The sequence below is a fragment of the Dermacentor albipictus genome, chromosome 7 (genome assembly GCF_038994185.2).
Source record: "Dermacentor albipictus isolate Rhodes 1998 colony chromosome 7, USDA_Dalb.pri_finalv2, whole genome shotgun sequence".
Taxonomy (NCBI): domain Eukaryota; kingdom Metazoa; phylum Arthropoda; class Arachnida; order Ixodida; family Ixodidae; genus Dermacentor; species Dermacentor albipictus.
The window spans coordinates 58,685,599-58,709,065 of record NC_091827.1 but is presented as its reverse complement, the minus strand read 5'-3'; the positions used below and the strand labels follow the sequence as shown (position 1 = coordinate 58,709,065).

Sequence of the window (23,467 nt, the reverse complement as noted above, 5' to 3'; positions counted from 1 at the left end):
CCTCATACGAGGGGTCTAGAAGCAAGCACTTGGGCTCCCGCATTGCACCAGCACTGAACTCTTCAACCAACTGGGAGTTCACAACAACCTTTCCGAACTCATTGAGGCCCAACAACGCTCTCAGCTTGAACGGCTCACCCATACTGAAACGGGGCGCTTTATTCTGTCCACGCTTGGCTTCACCTACCATCCGCAACAGGGCCCCAAACAACCGATCCCGACCGACATCCGTAGCTGGATCTACATAGACCCTATCCCTAGAAATATGCACCCTGAATATAACAGGGCCCGGCGCCAAGCTCGGGCCGGAGCTATCATAAAAGCCCTTGCCAACGTACCTGACGTCACATTTGTTGATGCAGCCCGATACTCCCATGGCACACGATTTGTGGCCGTCGCCACACGTGATGGAGCCCTTCACCATGCCTGCAGCGTCACTACCCCCACTGCAGAGACGGCTGAAGAAGTGGCCATCGCCCTGGCCACTTTAGATCCCACCTGTCACACCATAGTGTGTGACTCTCGCTCAGCCGTTACTAACTTCAGCAAAGGGCGTATTTCTCCCCAAGCTCTTCGCATCCTCTGCCAGGCACCACACTCTAAAGACAGCATAATCTCCCTAACATGGATCCCGGCCCATGCGGGCCCTGTCCACCCACACCTCCCCAATCTCAACGAGGTCACCCACTCCATTGCGCGAGGCCTAGTCAACCGCGCCGGAGTCACTGGAGATGAGTTGGACACCAGGGACAGTCTGACAACTTATAACGATCTCGTTAAGGCCTTTTACCTGAGTCACCGAATCTTCCCCGCGCCTCACCCAAAGTTCAGCCGGGCGCAGGCTGCCACCCTGCGTCTACTACAAACAAATACGTACCCTTCACCCGCCCGCCTCCACCTTATATTTCCGGACGTCTACACTACCCCCAACTGCCGGTGCTGTGGAATTCACCCGGCTACGCTTCCGCATATGCTATGGGAGTGCCCAGCACAGTACGTACAGACTAACACCACGACTCTCTCGTCGAGGTTGCATGAGGCTCTGCGGAGCTCTGCCCTCGACGACCAAACCTGGGCGACCCAGCACGCCCGCGAGGCGGCGGCGAGGCAAGCCCTCGACGTCCCTTCGTGGGAGGCGTAGGCCCAGCCATCATAAAGTGCTGGTTCTACAATAAAAGTTTATTCCTCCTCCTCCTTGATGCTGCGGCGGCCTAGCACAACGACAACAGCGGCCTCAAACTTACTGAAGCTGCGTGCCAGCTTTTCAGCCAGCCCCCTCTTCTCGGCAAACGCTCGCATGGCAGATTTCTCGTTGGCGTTACGCATTCTCCGTGCACGTACGCAGTAGTGCTGCAGAAGTCCCGGGGGCGCCTTTTTTATTGCCGGGTGCCGGAGATTAGAATACTTTTCATTTGGAATAGAATTACGTTATCGCGCCCCTGTTCTCGTTGCAACGATTGCATTCATGAGGCTGACGTAACGCGCAGCTTGTACCACTGTCGGGCTTGAATCGCCCGTGCTGTCGCTTTCCGTGTTGTCCTCATCACTGTCGCTAGTTGACACTTCGGCAACAACAGAGGCAATGATGGCGAAAAGTCGAACCTTGTAGCCGACATGTCTTCGCGGTCGCAGCAGCGCTGCCGAGCAACTTCTTAGCATTCCAAATGCCACACATTGTAGCCAGCAGCAGAGCCCTGTTGCATGCCAATGCAGACTTCTTCGTGTCACGCTCGACAGCACAGACGATGTCTAATTTTTGTTCTATGCTGAACACTAGGCGTCTTTTTTATCAGAGCTTCGGAACGACGCGAGTCCTCGCTTGCACGACACCATAACGCTCTCTGGCACGAGAACGAATGATGTTGATGTGGCTTCACGCGCAAACGCACAGGGCGCTTGGATGACGTTGTTCCGATCTCTGAGGCTTGTTATCCTGCTGGGCCGCCCGATGAAGACGGCACACCGCTGTGCTTGCGCGACGAAAAGTTGACATGCTACGTTTTAACCGATGCGTACGCAATAAGCTGGTACGGTTTATGCGGATACAAAAGACATTATGTTCAATGGCCGCTGAGTTGAGGATTTGACTTTACTACTTTTAAAACGAACCTACTGTTTAAGCGGGTACGGTTTAACGAGGTTTTACTGTATACACGAAGACAAGTTTTATTTGCGAGCAGGCCACAAGACATCTGTGATTTTCACTTGCCACCGTGGCAATCTTGGTGGCGGTCTTGGTGCAACGATGGCGTCCTCAAACTCAGCAAGGCCCTGAACCAGTTTGTTCATTAGGCCCCACTTCTCTGCAAACACTCACGACTGTCAACACACTAGCAGTGACAAACAAAGAAGGGCCATCATCCATGTCGTCATCCATGACGTCGATGTGGAAGCGCTAGAAGCTATGGGAGCGGGAAGCACATCATGGCTATCATGTTTTCACGTGACTATCGGTGGTGACCGCAGTCGGGGTCCACCTGTCACAATTTTGCTATCTATCATCTACGAGCATGACAGTTCACCAATTCCACGCTTGTACGCAGCGAAAATGAACCAAATACAGTTAAACCTGGATGTAACGAACCTATATGTAACGAATTCCTGGATTTAACGAAGTTTTTGAATTCCCCAACGCTGCCCCCATTGAAGCCCATGTATTTTCGACCTTGATGTAACGAACACGTTGTGGCGGTTAGCCTTGATGTAACGAACTCCCAAAGCTGATCAGTCATTACTTTTTGCACTTTTAAGGAAAATTCGGCCGAAGAAATGCTCTAGATTATTGAATATTAATATTGTAAGGAGCCAGCAGCTACGCGAACGCCAGGGATTGCCGCGACCGAGCAAAGTTAGCGATGATGATGATGTTGGCGGCAACTAGCGCCGCTCCGTGCCTAACGTAGCAGTCTTTTCAGGCTTTGCTTGTCTAGCGTGACGCCAGGTGGCATTGGTATCGGCAGCTGATTTCTCTTTCAGATTTATTTTGTTTCGTATAGATTTGAGGACAAGCATTCTTATTTAGTGATTTTTATTTGTTTCAACGGCTTAGACGCACTTATGTGTAAGAATTCACTTGAAAAGCAACGCTGATAGCCGGTTCTTTCATTGCCAGGGCGCGGGAAGGGAGAGGGACGATGACGAACGACACTCCATGACGAACGACATGCGTCACTTTTTTTTCTTTCTCTATGGATGCGTTGCATTCGCCATTTTGAGTGTTGTCCTGCGTTCTGCACGTGTGCGTGTGTCAACTGTGCCCTGGTACTGGTTTGTCCGACTTGTTTTGGAGGTGCTAGGCCTGCCTGTCGGCGTGTAGTCGTGCGTCTCCGCTTCTAACTACGTCGTCGGTTGGTCGTGATGAGTTCTGCTGCCAGAAAACGAAAAGTTCTGTCTTTTGAAGACAAACTCGCAATTTTAAATGTTGTCTCCGCGGGCGAGAAGAAGAAGGACGTTGCCGCCCGTTTTCAGCATTCCAGCGAGCACATTATCAACGATTTTGAGTGCGGAACACAGCATCAGAAACGCAGTGGAGTCGGGAACAAGCTCGAATAAAAAAAGACTGAAGCTGTCCACATACACTGATGTGGACAAGGCAGTGTTCACATGGTTTTTGGACACGAGAGCCAGAAATGTACCCATAAGTGGTGCGATCTTGCAACAGAAGGCAAAGGATTTTGCGTGTATCTTGGGCCATGATGATTTCAAGGCAAGCAACGGGTGGCTGCAGGGATTTAAGAGCCAGCATGGTGTCGTCGGAAGAGTAATCAGCGGCGAATCTGCCTCCGCAGACAGCGATGCTGCTGCTTCGTGGGTGGCTGACGAGCTGCCTGGAATCCTGAGTAGCTTCGTGGCGGCTGATGTCTACAATGCCGACGAGATGGCTCTATTTTATCAGATGCTTCCGGGCCGCACGCTAGCGTTAAAAGGCGATGACTGCCGCGGTGGAAAGCAGAGCAAGCTCCGCATAACGATTCTGCTGTGTGCCAACCTCGACGGCACAGACAAGCGAGTCCCGCTAGTTGTCGGCAAAAGTGCCCATCCCAGGTGTTTTAAGGGGACGAAGCGTATGCCCGTGAAGTATGTGGCGAATTCCAAAGCTTGGATGACTCGGCCAATATTTTCTGAGTGGTTCAAGGAATTTAACCAGGACGTCAAGCGGCAAGGCCGTCAAGTTTGCCTACTGCTGGACAATTGCTCGGCGCACCACGTCGAGGGCCTGCAGCTGTCGAACATCGAACTGCATTACTTCCCGGCCAACTGCACGTCTCTAATACAGCCCCTGGACAAAGGGGTCATTAACAGTTTTAAATGCTGTTACCGGCGCCGACTAATCCAGAAGATACTTCTCGACATCCGCTGGAACGGGAGATGAAGATCGACATTTATCAAGCAGTCGAGATGCTTGCTGCCTCCTGGCAAGAGGTCAGGGCAGAAGTTATCGCGAATTGCTTTCTAAAGGCCGGAATAGCCAAAAACGCACGGGCTGGTGCCGACGAGGAAGAGGAGGAAGACCTTTCTACTCCGTCCGATGTGGCCGAAGCGTGGAACGAGCTATGCACTAACGGTGGTGTACCCGACGACGTTGAACTGACTGACTTTTTGTTTGCCGACAACGCCGCCGTGGCTACAGAAGAAATGTCTGATGCAGCAGTAGCTGAAAGCGTGCAAAATCCCAATGGCGGTGATGATGGTGCCTGTGAGGCAGATCCGTGTGACGTGCCTTCTGCAAAGGAGGTGATGAACGCAATGGACGTTATGCGCCGTTTCGTCGGCTCGCTCGACGATGAAGGAGCTCTACACGATTTAGCTTCTTTGGAGCGGCGTGTTGTGCCGTCACTTGTGCCGAAGAAGCAAGCGCAAATTACGCAGTTTTTTGGTGTAAAATAAATGCTTGAAGGGTGAGTTCACCTTCGCGGATATATTGAGCTATTTGGTTTCGTTTCTGCATCATTCGTACGAGCCTTCACGCGAAACCTGCATGTAACGAAAACCTGCATGTAACGAAAAATTGCGAGCTTTTGTCAACTTCGTTATATCCAGATTTAACTGTACTATGCTCTACTAACTGTTTGGTATGTGTTAAGAGACTACGGCTTAAGAGTCAGCCAATACATTAGCTTCAATGGTGACAGGGCAGCGGATTCATCATGACCACATTTAAACCGGAATTGCTTATTAAGTGGGTATGTATTAACGAGGTTTTACTGTAATGAAATTAGAAAATGAGTGTGTGCCAGCGTTTACAGGTGACACGAGCGGGTGAGTAGTGCCAGGAAGCTGCTGTGGTGAACAGCTACCACTATCACCGTTTGCCGATATACTGAATGGTAGTGCTGAAAGATCATGTTTCCCAGGAACGTATCAACCGGCAAAAAAGAAGTGTATTGGGCCATTTTATTTTGTGTGTCTGATGTAATAGTTCTACAGAAACCCGCAAGGTGGAGAAAAGTAATTAATAAAGGGAAAATGAGGCATGCACCCAAACGTAGACAAGTGCTACAAAGGAACTTGGCTACAAAGGAAACCCATATAGGTTCCTCGAAAGAATACGGGTTCGAGGAAAGGAAACCATAAAAGTTCAATTCCCGAACCAGGTCGAATTTTTCTTCAACTGAGTGGCTTTTGTTTCGAGGAACCTGAATGGTTTTCCTTTTTAGCACTTAGCTACATTTGGGTGGATGCCTCATTTTCTCTTTATTAATTTTTTTGTGTTCCCGATCGCAAACGCTGGTGCCGGGAAATCTTACCAAATGGGATCATATCAATGAGCTTCTACTGTAGTGCAGATGAAGAAGCAACAAAACTATCCATAAAGAATGAATAATAACTATACAAATAAATAAATAAATAAACAGAACTTGCTCAAGCCAGGTTAACAAGAAATGTACAGTGCGGACAAAGCAAACAGAATCGCATGTAATTGCGAAGTTTTTAGGAACAATTTAAGCAATTTTTAGGAAGCATTTAAGTAATAACAAGGCATTGCCATTCCAATTGAAGGCGTTCCGAAGGTAGCATGAAAGCACACAGCCTCACCTTGGCACCGACATACAGCGCGCACAAAAGAAGTTGATCGAGGTGCCGGTCCCTCATCAGGTCGATGTGTGCCACGAGGGAGTGCTCAAAGCAGGTCCAGATCTTGTGCTGGATGTCCTTCTGAATGCCCAGTCTCTCGCACATGTCAAAGAAGCGCATGCCCGCCAAGTAGTAGACCTGTTTGAGATTGTAGTGGGTGCCACGTGTTACAAAGCGCAGTCAACACAAGAAGTGCTTGACAAAAATGCAACTTTCCTTCAGACAACGAAATGTACCATACTTGCACAAATATCATCATCATCAGCCTGGTTACGCCCACTGCAGGGCAAAGGCCTCTCCCATACTTCTCCAACAACCCCGGTCATGTAGTAATTGTGGCCATGCCGTGCCTGCAAACTTCTTAATCTCATCCGCCCACCTAACTTTCTGCCGTCCCCTGCTACGCTTCCCTTCCCTTGGAATCTATTCCGTAACCCTTAATGACCATCGGTTATCTTCCCTCCTCATTACATGTCCTGCCCATGCCCATTTCTTTTTCTTGATTTCAACTACGATGTCATTAACTCGCGTTTGTTCCCTCACCCAATCTGCTCTTTTCTTATCCCTTAACATTACACCTATCATTCTTCTTTCCATAGCTCGTTGCGTCGTCCTCAATTTCAGCAGAACCCTTTTCGTAAGCCTCCAGGTTTCTGCCCCGTAGGTGAGTACTGGTAAGACACAGCTATTATATACTTTTCTCTTGAGGGATAATGGCAACCTGCTGTTCATGATCTGAGAATGCCTGCCAAACGCACCCCAGCCCATTCTTATTCTTCTGATTATTTCCGTCTCATGATCCGGATCCGCCGTCACTGCCTGCCCTAAGTAGATGTATTCCCTTACGACTTCCAGGGCCTCGCTACCTATTGCAAATTGCTGTTCTCTTCCGAGACTGTTAATCATTACTTTAGTTTTCTGCAGATTAATTTTTAGACCCACTCTTCTGCTTTGCCTCTCCAGGTCAGTGAGCATGCATTGCAATTGGTCCCCTGAGTTACTAAGCAAGGCAATATCATCAGCGAATCGCAAGTTACTAAGGTATTCTCCATTAACTTTTATCCCAAATTCTTCCCAATCCAGGTCTCTGAATACCTCTTGTAAACACGCTGTGAATAGCATTGGAGATATCGTATCTCCCTGCCTGACGCCTTTCTTTATTGGGATTTTGTTGCTTTCTTTATGGAAGACTACGGTGGCTGTGGAGCCACTATAAATATCTTTCAGTATATTTACATACAGCTCGTCTACACCCTGATTCCGTAGTGCCTCCATGACTGCTGAGGTTTCGACAGAATCAAATGCTTTCTCGTAATCAATGAAAGCTATATATAAGGGTTGGTTGTATTCCGCACATTTCTCTATCACCTGATTGATAGTGTGAATATGATCTATTGTTGAGTAGCCTTTAGGGAATCCTGCCTGGTCTTTTGCTTGACAGAAGTCTAAGGTGTTCCTGATTCTATTTGCGATTACCTTAGTAAATAGTTTGTAGGCAACTGACAGTAAGCTGATCGGTCTATAGTTTTTCAAGTCTTTGGCATCCCCTTTCTTATGGATTAGGATTATGTTAGCTTTCTTCCAAGATTCCGGTACGCTCGAGGTCATGAGGCATTGCGTATACAGGGTGGCCAATTTCTCTAGAACAATCTGTCCACCATCCTTCAACAAATCTGCTGTTACCTGATCCTCTCCAGCTGCCTTCCCACTTTGCATATCTCCCAAGGCTTTCTTTACTTCTTCCGGCGTTACCTTTGGGATTTCGAATACCTCTAGACTATTCTCTCTTCCATTATCGTCGTGGGTGCCACTGGTACTGTATAAATCTCTATAGAACTCCTCAGCCACTTGAACTATCGCATCCATATTAGTAATGATATTGCCGGCTTTGTCTCTTAATGCATACATCTGGTTCTTGCCAATTCCTAGTTTTTTCTTCACTGCTCTTAGGCTTCCTCCATTCCTGAGAGCATGTTCAATTCTATCCATATTATACTTCCTTATGTCAGCTGTCTTACGCTTGTTGATTAACTTCGAAAGTTCTGCTAGTTCTATCCTAGCTGTAGGGTTAGATGCTTTCATACATTGGCGTTTCTTGATCAGATCTTTCGTCTCCTGCGATAGTGTATTGGTATCCTGCCTAACGAAGTTACCACCGACTTCAATTGCACACTCCTTAATGATGCCCACAAGATTGTCATTAATTGCTTCAACACTAAGGTCCTCTTCCGTAGTTAAAGCCGAATACCTGTTCTGTAGCTTGATCTGGAATTCCTATACTTTCCCTCTTACCGCTAACTCATTAATCGGCTTCTTATGTACCAGTTTCTTCCGTTGCCTCCTCAGGTCTAGGCTAATTTGAGTTCTTACCATCCTGTGGTCACTGCAGCGCACCTTGCCGAGCACATCCACATCTTGTATGATGCCAGGGTTAGCGCAGAGTATGAAGTCGATTTCATTTCTAGTCTCGCCGTTCGGGCTCCTCCACGTCCACTTTCGGCTATCCCGCTTACGGAAGAAGGTATTCATTATCCTCATATTATTCTGTTCCGCAAACTCTACTAATAACTCTCCCCTGCTATTCCTAGTGCCTATGCCATATTCCCCCACTGCCTCGTCTCCAGCCTGCTTCTTACCTACCTTGGCATTAAAGTCGCCCATTAGTATAGTGTATTTAGTTTTCACTCTACCCATTGCCGATTCCACGTCTTCATAGAAGCTTTCGACTTCATGGTCATCATGACTGGACGTAGGGGCGTAGACCTGTACAATCTTCATTTTGTACCTCTTATTAAGTTTCACAACAAGACCTGCCACCCTCTCGTTAATGCTATAGAATTCCTGTATATTACCAGCTATATTCTTATTAATCAGGAATCCGACTCCTAGTTCTCTTCTCTCCGCTAAGCCCTGGTAGCACAGGACGCGCCCGCTTTTTAGCACTGTATATGCTTCTTTTGGCCTCCTAACTTCACTGAGCCCTATTATATCCCATTTACTGCCCTTTAATTCCTCCAAAAGCACTGCTAGACTCGCCTCACTAGATAGCGATCTAGCGTTAAACGTTGCCAGGTTCATATTCCAATGGCGGCCTGTCCGGAGCCAGTGATTCTTAGCACCCTCTGCTGCGTCGCAGGTCTGACCGCCGCCGTGGTCAGTTGCTTTGCAGCTGCTGGGGACTGAGGGCCGGAGTTTGATTGTTGTGTTCATATAGGAGGTTGTGGCCAAGAACTACACCAGGGTGGCCAATCCTGCTCTGGTGAGGGAGCGCGTTACCGGTTGTGGTCACCGGGATCAGGCCACACTCCAGGCCTGTTTGTGCAATTTTATCAACACGCGGATTTTTTTTTTTTTAATCCGGTGGAAAATTGCCGGCACCGGGATTCGAACCACGGACCTCTTGCACGCGAGGCGGGTGTTCTACCTCTACGCCACCACTGCACCTGCACAAATATAAGTTTCTTCTATTTTTTTTTTCCAGAACTTCCAACCTGAGGAAAGCCCCTTGCATTATGTTCGAGACCATGGTCTAACTGTAAGATCATTCTCCCCACTAATTTGCACTTAGACATAGGGTAATGATTGAAAGAAATTTAAATGTTGGGGTTTTGCGTGCAAGAACTACAATATGATCATGAGGCATGCTGTAGTGGTGGACTCCAGATTATATTTTAGCACCTTGGGGTCCTGTAACGTGTGTGCAATGCAAAAGTGAAAAACATGCAACAAAGGTGAACTGAGAATACTCAGATGGGACCGGACCCACTGCAAGTTCTGAGAGAGCAAGATACTGGTCCATTGTAGCTTAGCATTTATCAAAAACACTTCAACCATCCCCACCTTTCGGAAAAAAAGTGCCAGGGAGTCGCAACGTGGAGGTTTGTTATCTTTGGTTGCCTCGGGCGATGATGGTGCAGGGCTGGCAGCAACGCATGCTGCACTCTCACTGCGACAGCTACCAGCAGAGCTCCCTTGGAGAGAGAAAATAGGGAAATCAGACATTACACTTAGTAATATAGTAATAAACACATGATGCTGGTGAAGCCAGCGGGAAAAGCTGTCAGATGGGCAGCTTGTCAAAGTTACTGGACCCCACACGGCAGCTTCGCAGCATTCACAAATCCAGGCTACATAAAATTTAGAAATTACAAAATGTTATGCACAAATGTCATTCAGTTTCTCGCACAAGCATGGCTTGTAGAACACGTGCACACGCAACAATCTAGGCGTACACAAACTGACACAAAAAGTGGTACTCTCAAGGGGGAAAAAAAAGAACTATCTTTTACAAAGCCTTCAATGACAAGGTCTTGAATGGCAGGCATGTTGAGCACAAAATGTACAAACACAGAGAAGAGACAAATAAGACAACATGCAATTTGCCACATGACATCAAAACTGTCTAGTCCAAATTCAAGTCCATTTTTAAGTCAGTAACAAGGAAATGACAAATGCAAGCTTCACTTAAATGTCAGGACATGGAGAAATAATGACATGGCTCATTAGAACCGATGTTTCCCAAGTTCAATGCTGTGGTCATTCAGCATGTTTAGCAGCCTTGGCAGCTGCATTTTAACATCTGTAAGCCATAAATAGTTCTATGCTGGCACTGTCCAGTTAGTGCTAATGGCTCCTTGAAAAGTGTGGTCTCGTTCCAGCACAGCCATGGAGTCGGGGAAGAGAGAGAGAATTAAACAAATGCAGAGAGGTTGGCCTGAGGTAACTTCCTCTCACCTGCTACTTTCCTCAGAGGGAAGAGAAGAAAAAGAGGAGGGTATGAGGAGTGATGATGAGGATAGGTACTAGTGTGCGATTACGCGAGTATGCACATACATGTCGACGAAGCACACATCTGAACCTGCAACTGAATCAATACCAAGAAGGGAAAAACTTCAATTCTCATGACAATGGCAACAAGCTGCAAAGGGAGCCAGTGCCAAGTTGAATCTCTAAAGCCTGTTAGATATGGCGCCGTTTCCTGAGGCTACTTCGAGTTCCCCATACCACATCGAATCGCAGCACAGCTAACTGAGGAATGCAGAAGCAGGAGAGCACATTCCAGAGGAGCGCCCGAGCAAACAAGTTGAAGGCCACAAGACACGTGCAAACAAGTTTGCGGCCCCCAGGTCGTGTGCCGCCGAGGAGCTATTCAATGCTTGAGTTTTCCAGATAGCGAAGGGATAGCACGGCATTGTTGGAAGTAAAGTGGGTGCCAAACCAAGACGGCGGTAATGCGCCGTGACAGCCGGACGTGCCGGGAAGGCCCAAGCGTACCTCTTCATCGCCTTTGAAGAAGACATTTGCTACCGCTGCGCGGCCGTAGCACCGGGAGCAGGTGGGCCCTCGGACAATGGAGCATGAGCACCCCCCCATTCTCCGCCTTGGAAGAAGCGCATTGCAAGTCTGCGAGGCAAGACCGCAGAGAGCCGCCGGGTGTGACAACGCGATACGGGCGCCAACCATTGGCTGAAAATGGCGTCATCTGAGCGGACTCTCCCATTGGCCAAACATGACGCGACTTCCAGTCCTCGAGAGTTTAAAAGAAGCATTCCAGAGAGACCGAAGCATTCCCCGATTCCCTGATTCACCTCTCTCGAACTTCTTGCCACGGGCCGCAGCGTCCGAGTTGCTGCCGGCCCTTAATAACTGTACAACTGTTACTTGTCTCCCACCTCCTTGTAAATAATGTACAATAAATACTCCCAAGTTTGTTTTTCATCCCGGAGTCCGTCCTTCAACCCCTACAAGCCCAACAATTAGCTTTTCTTTTTATTTGTTTTCATCTGTGAAGCTTTCTGCAGGCTCGCCTTGTAAGCTCTCTGCCACTTTTCAGTGTGCACCCTACTTACTCTTTCATTAACATTTTCTCCACAGAACACCTTCTATAGACCTCAGACTCTGCCCAGGCGGCGCTGTGGAAAAACCCGTCACCAGCGCCCCCATCGCAGCCTTGGCACGAACTGAGTAGTGCAAGGAGAGCTGTCCGCAAGCGAAGATGCATAGGCCACAATGGACCCTTCTCTTTCGTTTGTGTTGAGGCACGGTTCCCTAAAAATCAAGGACCTGGAAAGCTTCTTCCGCCCATCCACGCTACGGAAAGGAAGCGCAGCAGGGCTAATTACGTGTACAATATAAAATAAAGTCTCAAGTGTTATTTCGGCGTGCTGCAACTCGCAAGTAGAGATAGCATCAGGTTTGTCTATAGGCATATCAGCATAAATATCTAAGCATTTCAAATTGTTTCATATTGAATATGTCCTGAACACAAGACTTACTAAGTATCTCCTACATTTTTATGTATTTTATCGTAATGTTTTGTCTCGCAATTATTTACAGAGAGTAAATCCTTTCATAGCCTTTTCCAGGGCAGCAAACAGAAAACGTTTTCCAAGGCAGCAAATAGCGTGCGATCAAAACGAAAGTAAGCTTCCTACAGTGCCTACGCGCTGCATCTTTCTTTCTCGCAGGAGCTACAGCATCGCTCAGTACCTTAATTTGAACTTTTTGCAGATGCTTCGAGCAACAAGTGCGCACAAATAAATGTAAATAAATGCGACATTTTTTTCTTTACACGTGTTATTTCGCAATTAATCATCCAGTGCTCCTACAGCAACTTTATTGCTCACATTTGAAAAACGCAGTCGAGCAGGCTCAGCACATAGCAAAGCGTGCTTTTTGTATCAGCGCAGGACATACAAAATACCGAAAGTAGAAATGAGCTCGCGATGCAACGATGCTCTAGAACATGATTTTGAATTCATAAACGGACCAAAATGCTTGGTTAAGCTGACCTGCCAGATCTCTCCGTTCCACTTGTTGAGTCAAGCGGAGACGGACGTCTGTTAAAAGGCGGAGATATCGATGGCACATAAGCAAGATAGTTCGCAACGTTGTTTTTTCTGTTACCAACGAAGTGGTGGCTGCAGATTCTTGATTTTTCGCTTAGCTACCACGGTCCTCCGTCAGAGCTACGCAACACAATTACAGAAGAACAAGATTGTCGCACTTTCTCATGCGAGCCGCTAGCTGTGTTGTGGGGAATGCAAGTAATCCGATTACCTAGCAGGTTGAACGGCCCGTATCCAGCGCTCTCACCTTTCTCCTTCATACGATTGCGATGGAAATCGGCAAAACTGAACGTTGTTATTCCGTCCTTCACATTCATGGCAATTTACAATACAACAGTAGCGTCGATTGCGGCGTTTCTTTGTAGCGCGCGGAGTTATCGCGGTTGCCGTCGTTTGCGCCATCAGTCTGGCGAATGAGCCAGCAAGTGCTTTATGGCAGTTCGGAGGCGCGTCCGACTAGCGTAGAAATTCATAGCTCTCTGTCTGGGTGTTAAATGCGCAAAATGCTCGCCATATGGACCAAAATCTAGCTGAATCGTTGTTTCGCAGTCGCTAGCTGCATAGGCAACTTAGCAAGGGAGTCGGGCTTCGCACTACTCAATTACTGCCTCTTCGCACCGGCAGGTGGCGCTACACGTTTTGCAAAACTCCAGAGTCTGACGTCCATCGCCTGCTGGCCTCCTAATTAGCTCACATGCCAGAGCGAGTGCCCCGGAAAGGCACCAGCACAAGTTTCAATCCCTGAACCACATGAAGTGTTTTCCTTAACTGCAAAGCTTTCTTTGTCAAGAACCAGTGTGGGCTACCTTTGACACTTAATCGTTATTAAGTGCTCTCCTCAACTAGCCCGCAATATAGCCGCGTTTGCAAATCTGACCTACAACCACTTTCAGTGTGGTGGAAGGATGAGTGACTGAAGTTTTTCTATTGCTTTATAAATTCATTATGGTATCTCCCCAATAACTTTGCCAACAATTCTTTTACTCCAAGTCACCATGCCCTAAACACCACACCTTCCTACGCAGGTACAGACACACTTAAATACAGTTTTATTCCATGCACAATCAATCCCTGTATCTCATTGCCCGATACAACTCGGCCATTTTCATTGTCCGAGTTCCTGAATGCTCTAGCGTAGTATAGCAAATGCATAACTAAGCATTTTACCCATATGACATTGGCCTCGTCCAAGTTTGTGTCATTGCCTTGAAGTCTAATTTTGTAATGATTTTGTACACAGCGTGGTTACTTTTGCATCATTAGGATTCAGTTTGTGTGTGCGTTTTTTTTATATTTCTTGTCCAATTCCACTAATAAATAAATAAATAAATAAATAAATAAATAAATAAATAAATAAACAAATAGTCTTGTCTAGCTGCGGGTGCATGCTACCGGCCAAGGCTGAGACAACTCGAGAGCATGAAACATACGTAGACCTGTGGTGCCATATGCTCAGAAGTTGGTTACACTGCTGTTTGATGCTAAGTTTTGTTTTTGTGTGACAGTTGGCACGACAAAGCTTATGAAGTGTCGGCGTTGCTCGCATATCTTGTATCCCCGCGCATTTTATAAATGATGCAGAAATTCAAGAGCTTCTTACGAACTATCATTCACAAGGCTTCAATGAAGTTTGTGAGGCATTTCCAAGGGGCAATGACAGCTGCAAAGATGCCATGTTTCCAGAGGAACACTAATTATCCTAATAAAGTCCTTAAATAACATAAGTCTTAACTTTTGTTTGATATTTAAGATTAAAAATTTTGTAGGATGTTCAGCAATGTATCATCAATAAGTAGCATTTGAATTTAATACCTGCAAATGAGTTGCTTAGACACAAATTTAATTTGTTGCACATTGGAGGAACACATGGCACCCAAAGGGTTAATGCTACACTGAGGTGGAAGCCAACTTTCTCGTTCATGAAACTTGTTCAGCCTTGCAGATATCTGCAGGTATCATGGTGGCCTATTCAAATTGTGGCATGCCTTCATCGATTTCTCACATATGTCCTGGCAGGCTGCAACTGCACCATGCTTTCTCCACGTGGAAAGTTCACTGACCATGTCATGTTAATGGTTTCCTTATGTTTTATTCCTAATTTCATGGCAACAGAGGGTTGACCTGCAGCACTAACAAGCACTGTGATCACGCGTCGATGTTATAAGGACCCATGGCTATAGGCTGCCTAAAACTGACAGAGACATGAGGGACAGAGAAAACAACCCTCTATATTTTTGAAAAGCAGACTCTGATGTTTCATTTTAAACCATCCCTGACAGGCGGCCAATGACATGTTCAAATACAACTCAAAAGGACTTTCAGAGGGCCTAGTTGGTGCATATATGACATGATTTAAGAGCACAAAAAAAAAGACATGGCACGAAAGAAAAGGGTAGACACAGGACAAGCACCTTTGTTGACACAAAACACAGTTGACAGTAGCACTTGTTTTGTGTCTACCCTTTTCTTTTGTGCTACATATATACAGTGAAACCACGTTAAACCATAGTTGGCCGGAGCTCGGAAAAAGCACGTACTAAACGGTAGTACTGCTTAACAGAAAAAGTATGAGATCGCCAACTTGCCTGTCAAAAATGGAACTCGGAGAGAGTGTGATGAATGGGGAAAAAACATGCAGTATTTATTTACTTCGCGCGACAAACGTGTTATTTCCATTTGATGCCGCGGCGGCCTAGCAGCGACGACAACAGCCTCAAACTTGCTGAAGCTGTGAGCCAGCGTTTCAGCCAGCCTCCTCTTCTCGGCAAACACTCGCATGGCAGATTCCTCGTGGGCGTTGCATATTCTCTGTGCACAGGCGCGGTAGCATTTCAGAAGTCGCGGGGAACCTTTTAATTGCGTGGTACTGTTTTTGTCATGACGATTGCATTCATGAGGCTGACATAACACGCAGCTTCTGCCACTGTCGGGCTTGAATCGCCCGTGCTGTCACTTTCCGTGTCGTCCTCATTACATTTGCTAGGTGACACTTCGGCAACAACACAGGCAATGATGGCGAAAAGTCAAACCCCGTAGCTGACATCACTTTGCGGTCACAGCAGCGCTGCCAAGCAACTTCTTTGCATTCCAAATGCCACACACCGTAGTCAACAGTAGAACCATGTCGCATGCGAGCGCCGACATTTCGCGTCACGTTCGACAGCACGAACAATGTCTAATTTTTCTTCTATGCTAAGCACTTGGCGTCTTTTCTATCCGAGTTTCGGCATGACGCAAATTCTCGCTTGCATGACGCCACAACGCCATAGAATAAAGAACTCACTAGCCACGTTTAGATGAATGCGACAGTAGCGCATCGCATTTCCAAGCGCAGTTAAGAGAGGCAATGCGACGCCGTTTACATGTAGCGCATTAACTCTCGCGAGAACGCCGCGCCACATGGGTGAGTCGACTCGCGCCCGTAAATCTACCCTCGCCTGACGCATTACCGCTGTTTACATGAATGCGATGCACTAGAAATGCGATGTGATGCACCACTGTCGCATTCATATAAACGCGGCTACTGACAACGCTCTCTGGCACGGTGCCCAAATGATCTTGATGTGGCTTCACGTGCAAATGCACAGGGTACTTGGAGGCCGTTATGCTGATCTCTGAGGCTTGTTGTTCCGCTGGACTGCCCGATGGAGGCGATGCACCGCCATGTTTGCGCGATGAAAAGTGGAAACACTACCTGTTAACCGATACGTACGCAATAAGTTGGTACGGTTTATGCGGACACAAGACACATTATGTTCAATGGCCGCTGAGTCGGGGATTTGACTTTACTACTTTTAAAATGGAACTACTGTTTAAGCAGGTACGGTTTAAGGAGATTTTACTGTATATTTTTTTGTGCTCATAAATAATGCGATTTTCAAATATGTTTGTGGAGACTTACCAGTTTCGTTCAAATTGAAGTGCCTCTGGTCACTTCCTGAACTGCTTGGCGAAAGGTGTGCCCCAGGAGAGAGAGTTCCATTGTGGCCATTCTTGTCAGATTCTTGAAACATTTCAATTCGCCACAGAGGAAACACCTAACCAAGCAATCCAAACAAGACAGAAGTTCAAAGGAAGGTTCAAACTTCAAATGATGTGGATTAGTTGAACACGGAGTGTCGCTTCAAGCCAACGCTTCGACAGAGGGACTTGTCTTGGTCAGGGCAGCAGCTGCGTTCCATGGCAGCAGATTTATACACACACGTAACTCACTCTCCCCCACCCTCAATGGGTGGGGAGGAGGAGAATGGGCGAGGGCATGGCTAAGAAATGCTGCCAAGAAAAGCAGTTGCCGCCCTGACAAAGAAAAGTGTCTCCTTGACGAAAGGTTGGCTTAAAGCTCGATTCCGTGATCTATTACTCGACATCATCTAAACAAGCAATGCAACTTCAGTAGTGTGATAAGTAACCACTTCAGGAAAAGGAGAATGCAACACTGTGAAACCGAACTCTGTGCCAGCTCACAGATGATGAAATAACAGAGCTCAAAACAAGACCTTTCACTGTGTGACAAGAGCAATATAATTTTTTTTTCTATAACAGGAAACCCAATTTTCCACTATGGCAAAACCAAATTTGTTATTTGCTTATAACCAAAAATTAGGTAACCCAGCTCAATGCAGATCTCTGTCGTAAGGCAAGAGTAACACAATATGACAACAGTAATGGCAACAGTAAGATGCTCATTCAGGACAGCTGCTTTTCATTGTGGCAAAACGAATCTGATTTGTACACTCATGACAAAATGACACAAATGTGGTTCTAACTAAGCGAGGGACAGTAGTCGTTGCAATCTATCAACAATAGCGTGACCTTTAACGAGACGTTAATGATGGGTGCTCTTTAATGAGGCAAAACCAAAGTTACTCTTAGATTGCAGTGAAATAGTGTCAAGAAGGCAAGCACAAAACAGACGCACCTCTTTGCACTGGGGCACATTCTGATGGGAGCGGCTCATCACATTCCACAGTGGAGACTCATCTTTCCAAGCGAGAGACTCCAGGATCTGCTCCTCAATCTGCACAGAAAACTTGCTGTCAGCACCCAGGAGAAAAAAATTATTCGAAGACGTATGCCAAACTGAGCAATTGATACATCGAAAACAGCAAAGCCATATAAGCAAGTTCTCACACCCTTCAGAAGTAGTGGGGTCTATTTACTGGTTGTTCCACCTTGCTTTTGCGTGTGTGATCAGACATATGACATACAAGAGGCTTCTGACAAAGCGACATAAATAAATGCAAACACTAAACATAATTTGCTGTCACAAGTAACATTTTAGGTGATTACACATCTCAGAAGCACAATGATACACAAGAGACTTCAGACAAAAAGCCTTACTAGCCAGTGCAAACACCAACTGCTATCCTGCTATCATAAGCAATAGAATATGTGCCGTCAAAGACTCTTCTCACTTGATTGAGGTGCTTGATGACTTCTCGCCACAAGCCTTTCTCAGCACGGATCAAAGGCTCAGTGATCTTGTAGAAAGTGTAAGGCTTCAGCCGGAACACCTCCAAGATCCAGGGAAATTCTCTGCAAATCCAAACAAATTCACACACTGCAACAGCAGTGGGCAGCATAGACACTGCGCTTGCAGAAAAGTGTTTTTTTTAAAGAAAGGCACCGCATCAGACCACTCTGATGCCAAGGTCACAGATGTTGCGCACAGTATTTACTGTACCAAACCTTTACGACCAGTATATGCTTTTTGCTGCAAGCACTGAACCGCGCTGTGAATTTGACCATAGATATATAGCTTAGCAAATGACAAACTGGCCCAAACAGAAGCCACAGTTAACAGCAAGAAGGAGAAAGCAATTTTTGTACACATTGCATACATACATTTCCTGCGAGATGCGGGAACGTCTCCAATGGCACTCAGTACGAGATTACGTTTAAGACATGATGCGCGCCATGCGCAGAGCAAGAATGACTTGATTCATGAGGAAGTTTAAAGATTACACACACACACACACACACACACACACACACACACACACACACACACACACACACACACACACACACGCACGCACACGCACACACTCGCGCACACACACACACACACACACACACAAGCAACAGTGCAAGACACCACTGCTCAGACATTCCAATATGAGAGAAAACCATTCGGAAGAACAATCTTCCCTAGAGACATACACATGAATGTGACAGGGGATACTAGATTGGCATTCAAAGCCAGCAATTTTCTCTAGTTACTGCCGTAAATAAGTTTCACGAGGGGGATTCTTCAATGTAACAGCTCTATAGCAAATAGCAATCAGCCGCTTTCTGCCATACATGTTGACAGAAATTGCAGTTTGAACACAGACCAAGTGCTCCCTTTCATATTAGCACAGTGTACAATCGAGGTGAAGGAGGAGTTAGAACCTCTGCTGTCGTGCTCTTTCCTACTCCTACAGTCTTGTGGTTTCTGCTGCATGTTATACAAGTCTATGTTTGCAATTTAGTATGCTGCTTACCGCATACAATTCCCTTCTGTTTGTCGCAATATCTTTTCAATATGGTCGGTACAAGCAACAGCTGCATGCGCCTCTTGACCCCAGCTTTGGTTCTCTACTTGTTGCTGCATTTATACGACATTACTGTAGTTTTTCATGGCTAAATAGAAGCAAATTTCAGGTGAGGCAATTGAATATATCACTGAAAAGACAGACAAGCTAGGCTGTTACATACATACCGCAATGTCAAGAGCCATCGTCCACCGCTGCTGCGGAAGCCACACATTGCTATGACTTTGCAGTGCATGCCACATTCAGCTTGTAGTAGCTGCAAGTTGCTTGTAGTTGCTGACTCATTCACAAGTTTCGTTTTTGAATTTACTTTTGTTGTTTCCCACTGTTAACCAGTTTTGTGTAGTTAGTTCCAAGCATGGCGGTTCATTCTGAGAAGTGGCAGTCAGAATGCATAGTTTCGTACTAGTATACTAAAAACTAAGCTTCGACATATCCATCTACAGGCTTGCAGCAACCTGTACTGCACTCACGATTTTTTCAAAAGGCCTTCCTAATACACAGCAGAGCAAAACAGTGTGAAAGAGAGGGCACCAACAAACAGTTCCACTACTCTTGAGTTGAGAGTAGAGCAAATCCTTGCATATGTGTTTTCGGTACAAATACTATCTCATTTTGCAGTGTTATGACTTCCCTTCACATAAACCAACCAGCCTTGCAAAGAGTCCTTTCAACCGTATGAAAGACTGCTATGATATCCTGTGACAGATTTCAGGGAGGAGTACTTCAAAAGCGGTGGCAGTCTCAGGATTCCTGCTGTAACCACATGCGCATCCGTTTCGAAATTGGAACGTGTCTACTAAATTTATTATCTCAAATGTCAGTTAGTGAATTTCAACTAGCTAAACAGTCGCTAAGTGACCCTTACACAATTTGTGATGCTTTTAAAGAAGAACTATGAGTCAGGAAAAAAATCTCTACTCTACCGGACCATTTCTCAAAAGTATGTAAGCCTAAGTATGCCCATAGCAAATACCATTTGTCAATCTACAAACACTTCCCTCATACTGAAATTCTAACCATCATAACAGCATCATCAAGCACATCAAACACGTCACTACTACTCTGCAAAGATGCAAGAAAATGAAATAATTACCTTTGTGAGTTGTAGCAGAACATTACAATCTCTAGGCAGCACGCAAACAGCGACGTCTGGATAGCTCTGTTTCCGAGGTAAACCTTCAATGCAAGCGAGATAACAAACAGGTCAGTTTTATTCATTTTTACCTTGCTAAAAATGCAATACACATTCCTGGTATATTCTTTAGAAAAAAAAATATGGTGCAAAATATGCAGCTCAAAAAAATTCTGCACTTTTAAACTTTTTTTATGTCTTCAAAATTTGTCATGATGGTTAATGGGTTATCACTCACCACTAACTATCAGTCATATAGATTATTGATAAAATGGGGTTGCCAGTGCACTTAATCCATACCTACTAAGCATGATTCTACACGTACATTCTGTTCGCTATCTTTGCCACGCTTTTGTTGCCTGCCCAAGTTCACCCTCAATGTACTATCACAGATAAATGAACTGCAAGGAAATGTGGGCTAACAAGAAGGCATTACCGTTTTGGCTTTCAAGTCTTCTGTGCGATGTCGGCATGATTTCAGCTAGTATGTACAGTTCGAAGCTCGTGCCACCACTGGTGGTGACAGAATACTAGTGGGACAAAATTCCACTCTTTTGTTACTATTCGTAACTGGTGTTCTACTTTACAACATAACGTCAGTATTTTACTCGTCCATGATGGCACATCTGGGCATATACAAGCTTCACTGCTTGTATATTGCAAACGTTTTGCTTTGCTTTTTCCACTTCTTTCCTTTCTAACGCTTGGTCGTGTTGTAAGATACCTCTACCAACACGCTAAATAAGACCACAATTGAGGTCAAATTAAAACTTAGAGCCAGCATGAGAGTTAAACAGTATTACTTGGGCTCGCAATGCCCAATGGAATAATTTGTAGTGTATATCGCATACAGCTTTTGGCGACAATGCAGCCAGACGCATACCTATCACCTCGAAAAACTATTAACATGACAAGATGAGCCAGAACTGTGGAGCTTGTTTGTTTGCTTGTTTGAAAGGGCAATCACATTACACTGTTGACTTCCGTCAATTTGACTCAGGTTAATAATTTGATCTTTTGGTTAATTCAATCCCGACCAAAGCTCCTGTTCAGCACCCATGAATTTCTAAGGCCCCAAGCTTTATTTATTTTGACAATGAAATTGGCCTTGCACGGTAAGTCAAACTTGACCATGCTGGCACCCGACTCCTATGGTGACCCCAATAGTGACACCCCTTTAAGGGCAGCATGTCTTGGTGGAGCTTAGACAGGGAATGCGTTGAACCCACATCAAATCTCCTGCCAAAAACTCCTATTTTCGGCGTGCCCTAGGAAGATTTTCAAGCAACAGTAGCTCACAATGTCTGATTATGGTATTTACTCTATTATGACATGCCTCCCCCCCCCCCCCCTTTTTCTTCCCAAGAAGGGTGGACTGAAAAACTGCCTTTCGTCTGTTTTTAATGCATCAAACAACTGCATTGTGGCGAATCCGACTTCAATAACTCCGAGGCAAAGCTGACTTTAGGCAATCAGCCGCCGATGCAACACCAAATTTGACCCTAGCCCATTCTTCTCGCTAAAATATTGGGTGGCTGTTACATCTACAGCTTTAATGTTACCTCTATGTCAGTTTTCCACTCTGGAAACATACAAAGCGGGCACCCGTTTGATTCAAAGGTATGTTATAATAGGGCAACCAGCAGTGTGTTTTGATGTTTTCTCTGAATCTTGGTTAATCTGACCCACCAGATAATTTAACCAATTTCGTTAGTACCACCAGCATTGAATTAATGGAAATTGGTGAAATTGTATTTGAATGCGTGTCCACCATCTCGAATGACTACCAACATGGCAAGGCAGGCAAGAACTATGAAGACTGTCTGTACCTAGGCATGGCCTGAAGGCATTACTGCAGGGAGGATGAATTGGTTACATGAATGGTGGTCATGTCACGAAAGGAACTAAACAAACAGTAGATCTAAGCATGAGACACTAAATGTGCATAAAAAGAATATTACTCACAAATATGTGTACTTGTCATACGACAAGAGAAAGACAGGAAAAACAAAACCAAATATATTGGTTATATAGTGATGCGGCTAACATCAACATCACTAGTGGCCGAAACAACCATAAAAGGCAAATATGAAGCCTCCCATGACTACAAAACCAAACATCATTGACAAATGTACACGCTCATGAATTAAAAGGAAGAATACTGCAATGAACAAGCGTAATCCTTCGTAAGGCACTTTCCACAGCACACAAGATATTCAAAGAATGGAGGACTTCTTTCAGTAGCAATATTCGACTGAACATATATAAAATGGAAAAAATATACATATAATCAGACATGTTAATTCAGCTCTTTTACGTTTGCACAATCTTCCCATAGTCTTCTATTTTACATGTGTTGCAGCTGTTTCATATACACATTCCTGTCAACGGCTCTATGACTTCAGTGACAAGGACCGGTAGCAGTGAAAGAGTAAAAAAAAAAAAAAAAAAATATGCACAATCATTATCCTACATGATTCCCCAAACAGGCAGTACAACCCAAAAAGCAAAAGCGCTATTTGGGGCCAACAAACAGGGGTGCACTAACCGAGAGGTCGGTGTGTGGCTTTTGCTGCTTCAGTTCAACGGCGATGCTCTCCAGAGCCTTGTAAAACATCATCTCGCCCATCTGAAGCTGTCTGCGAGCAAGGTTGGCATCCGCTCTGCGTTGCTGCTCAAGCAAGTTCTGGAAGGAAAGGGTGCAGTTGCTGTAGGGAACATGCACAAGGTGCAGTTGTCACAAATCTAGCGCAGCCAAGCCCAGTTATAACGAACGCCTTCATTGCATGAAACGCCTTCGCTACACACCAGAACTACGTTATAACTGGACTTTCCCTCCAAACTACCGATAAAGAACACAGTGAGGCATGGAA

General features: G+C 45.7%; 1 protein-coding gene across 1 annotated transcript in view; it reads right to left on the bottom strand.

The window, feature by feature from the left end:
• LOC135912677 (retinoblastoma-like protein 1) overlaps positions 1 to 23,467 on the bottom strand; it is a 41,806-nt gene that overhangs the window by 13,398 nt on the left and 4,941 nt on the right. The window contains exons 3-9 of the mRNA XM_065445188.2: positions 23,143 to 23,280; positions 20,556 to 20,638; positions 18,338 to 18,458; positions 17,842 to 17,940; positions 16,825 to 16,960; positions 9,916 to 10,046; positions 6,037 to 6,213 (exon numbers count right to left, since the gene is read on the bottom strand). Coding sequence (XP_065301260.2) covers positions 6,037 to 6,213; positions 9,916 to 10,046; positions 16,825 to 16,960; positions 17,842 to 17,940; positions 18,338 to 18,458; positions 20,556 to 20,638; positions 23,143 to 23,280 — 885 coding nt within the window. The remainder of the gene's footprint in view (positions 1 to 6,036; positions 6,214 to 9,915; positions 10,047 to 16,824; positions 16,961 to 17,841; positions 17,941 to 18,337; positions 18,459 to 20,555; positions 20,639 to 23,142; positions 23,281 to 23,467) is intronic.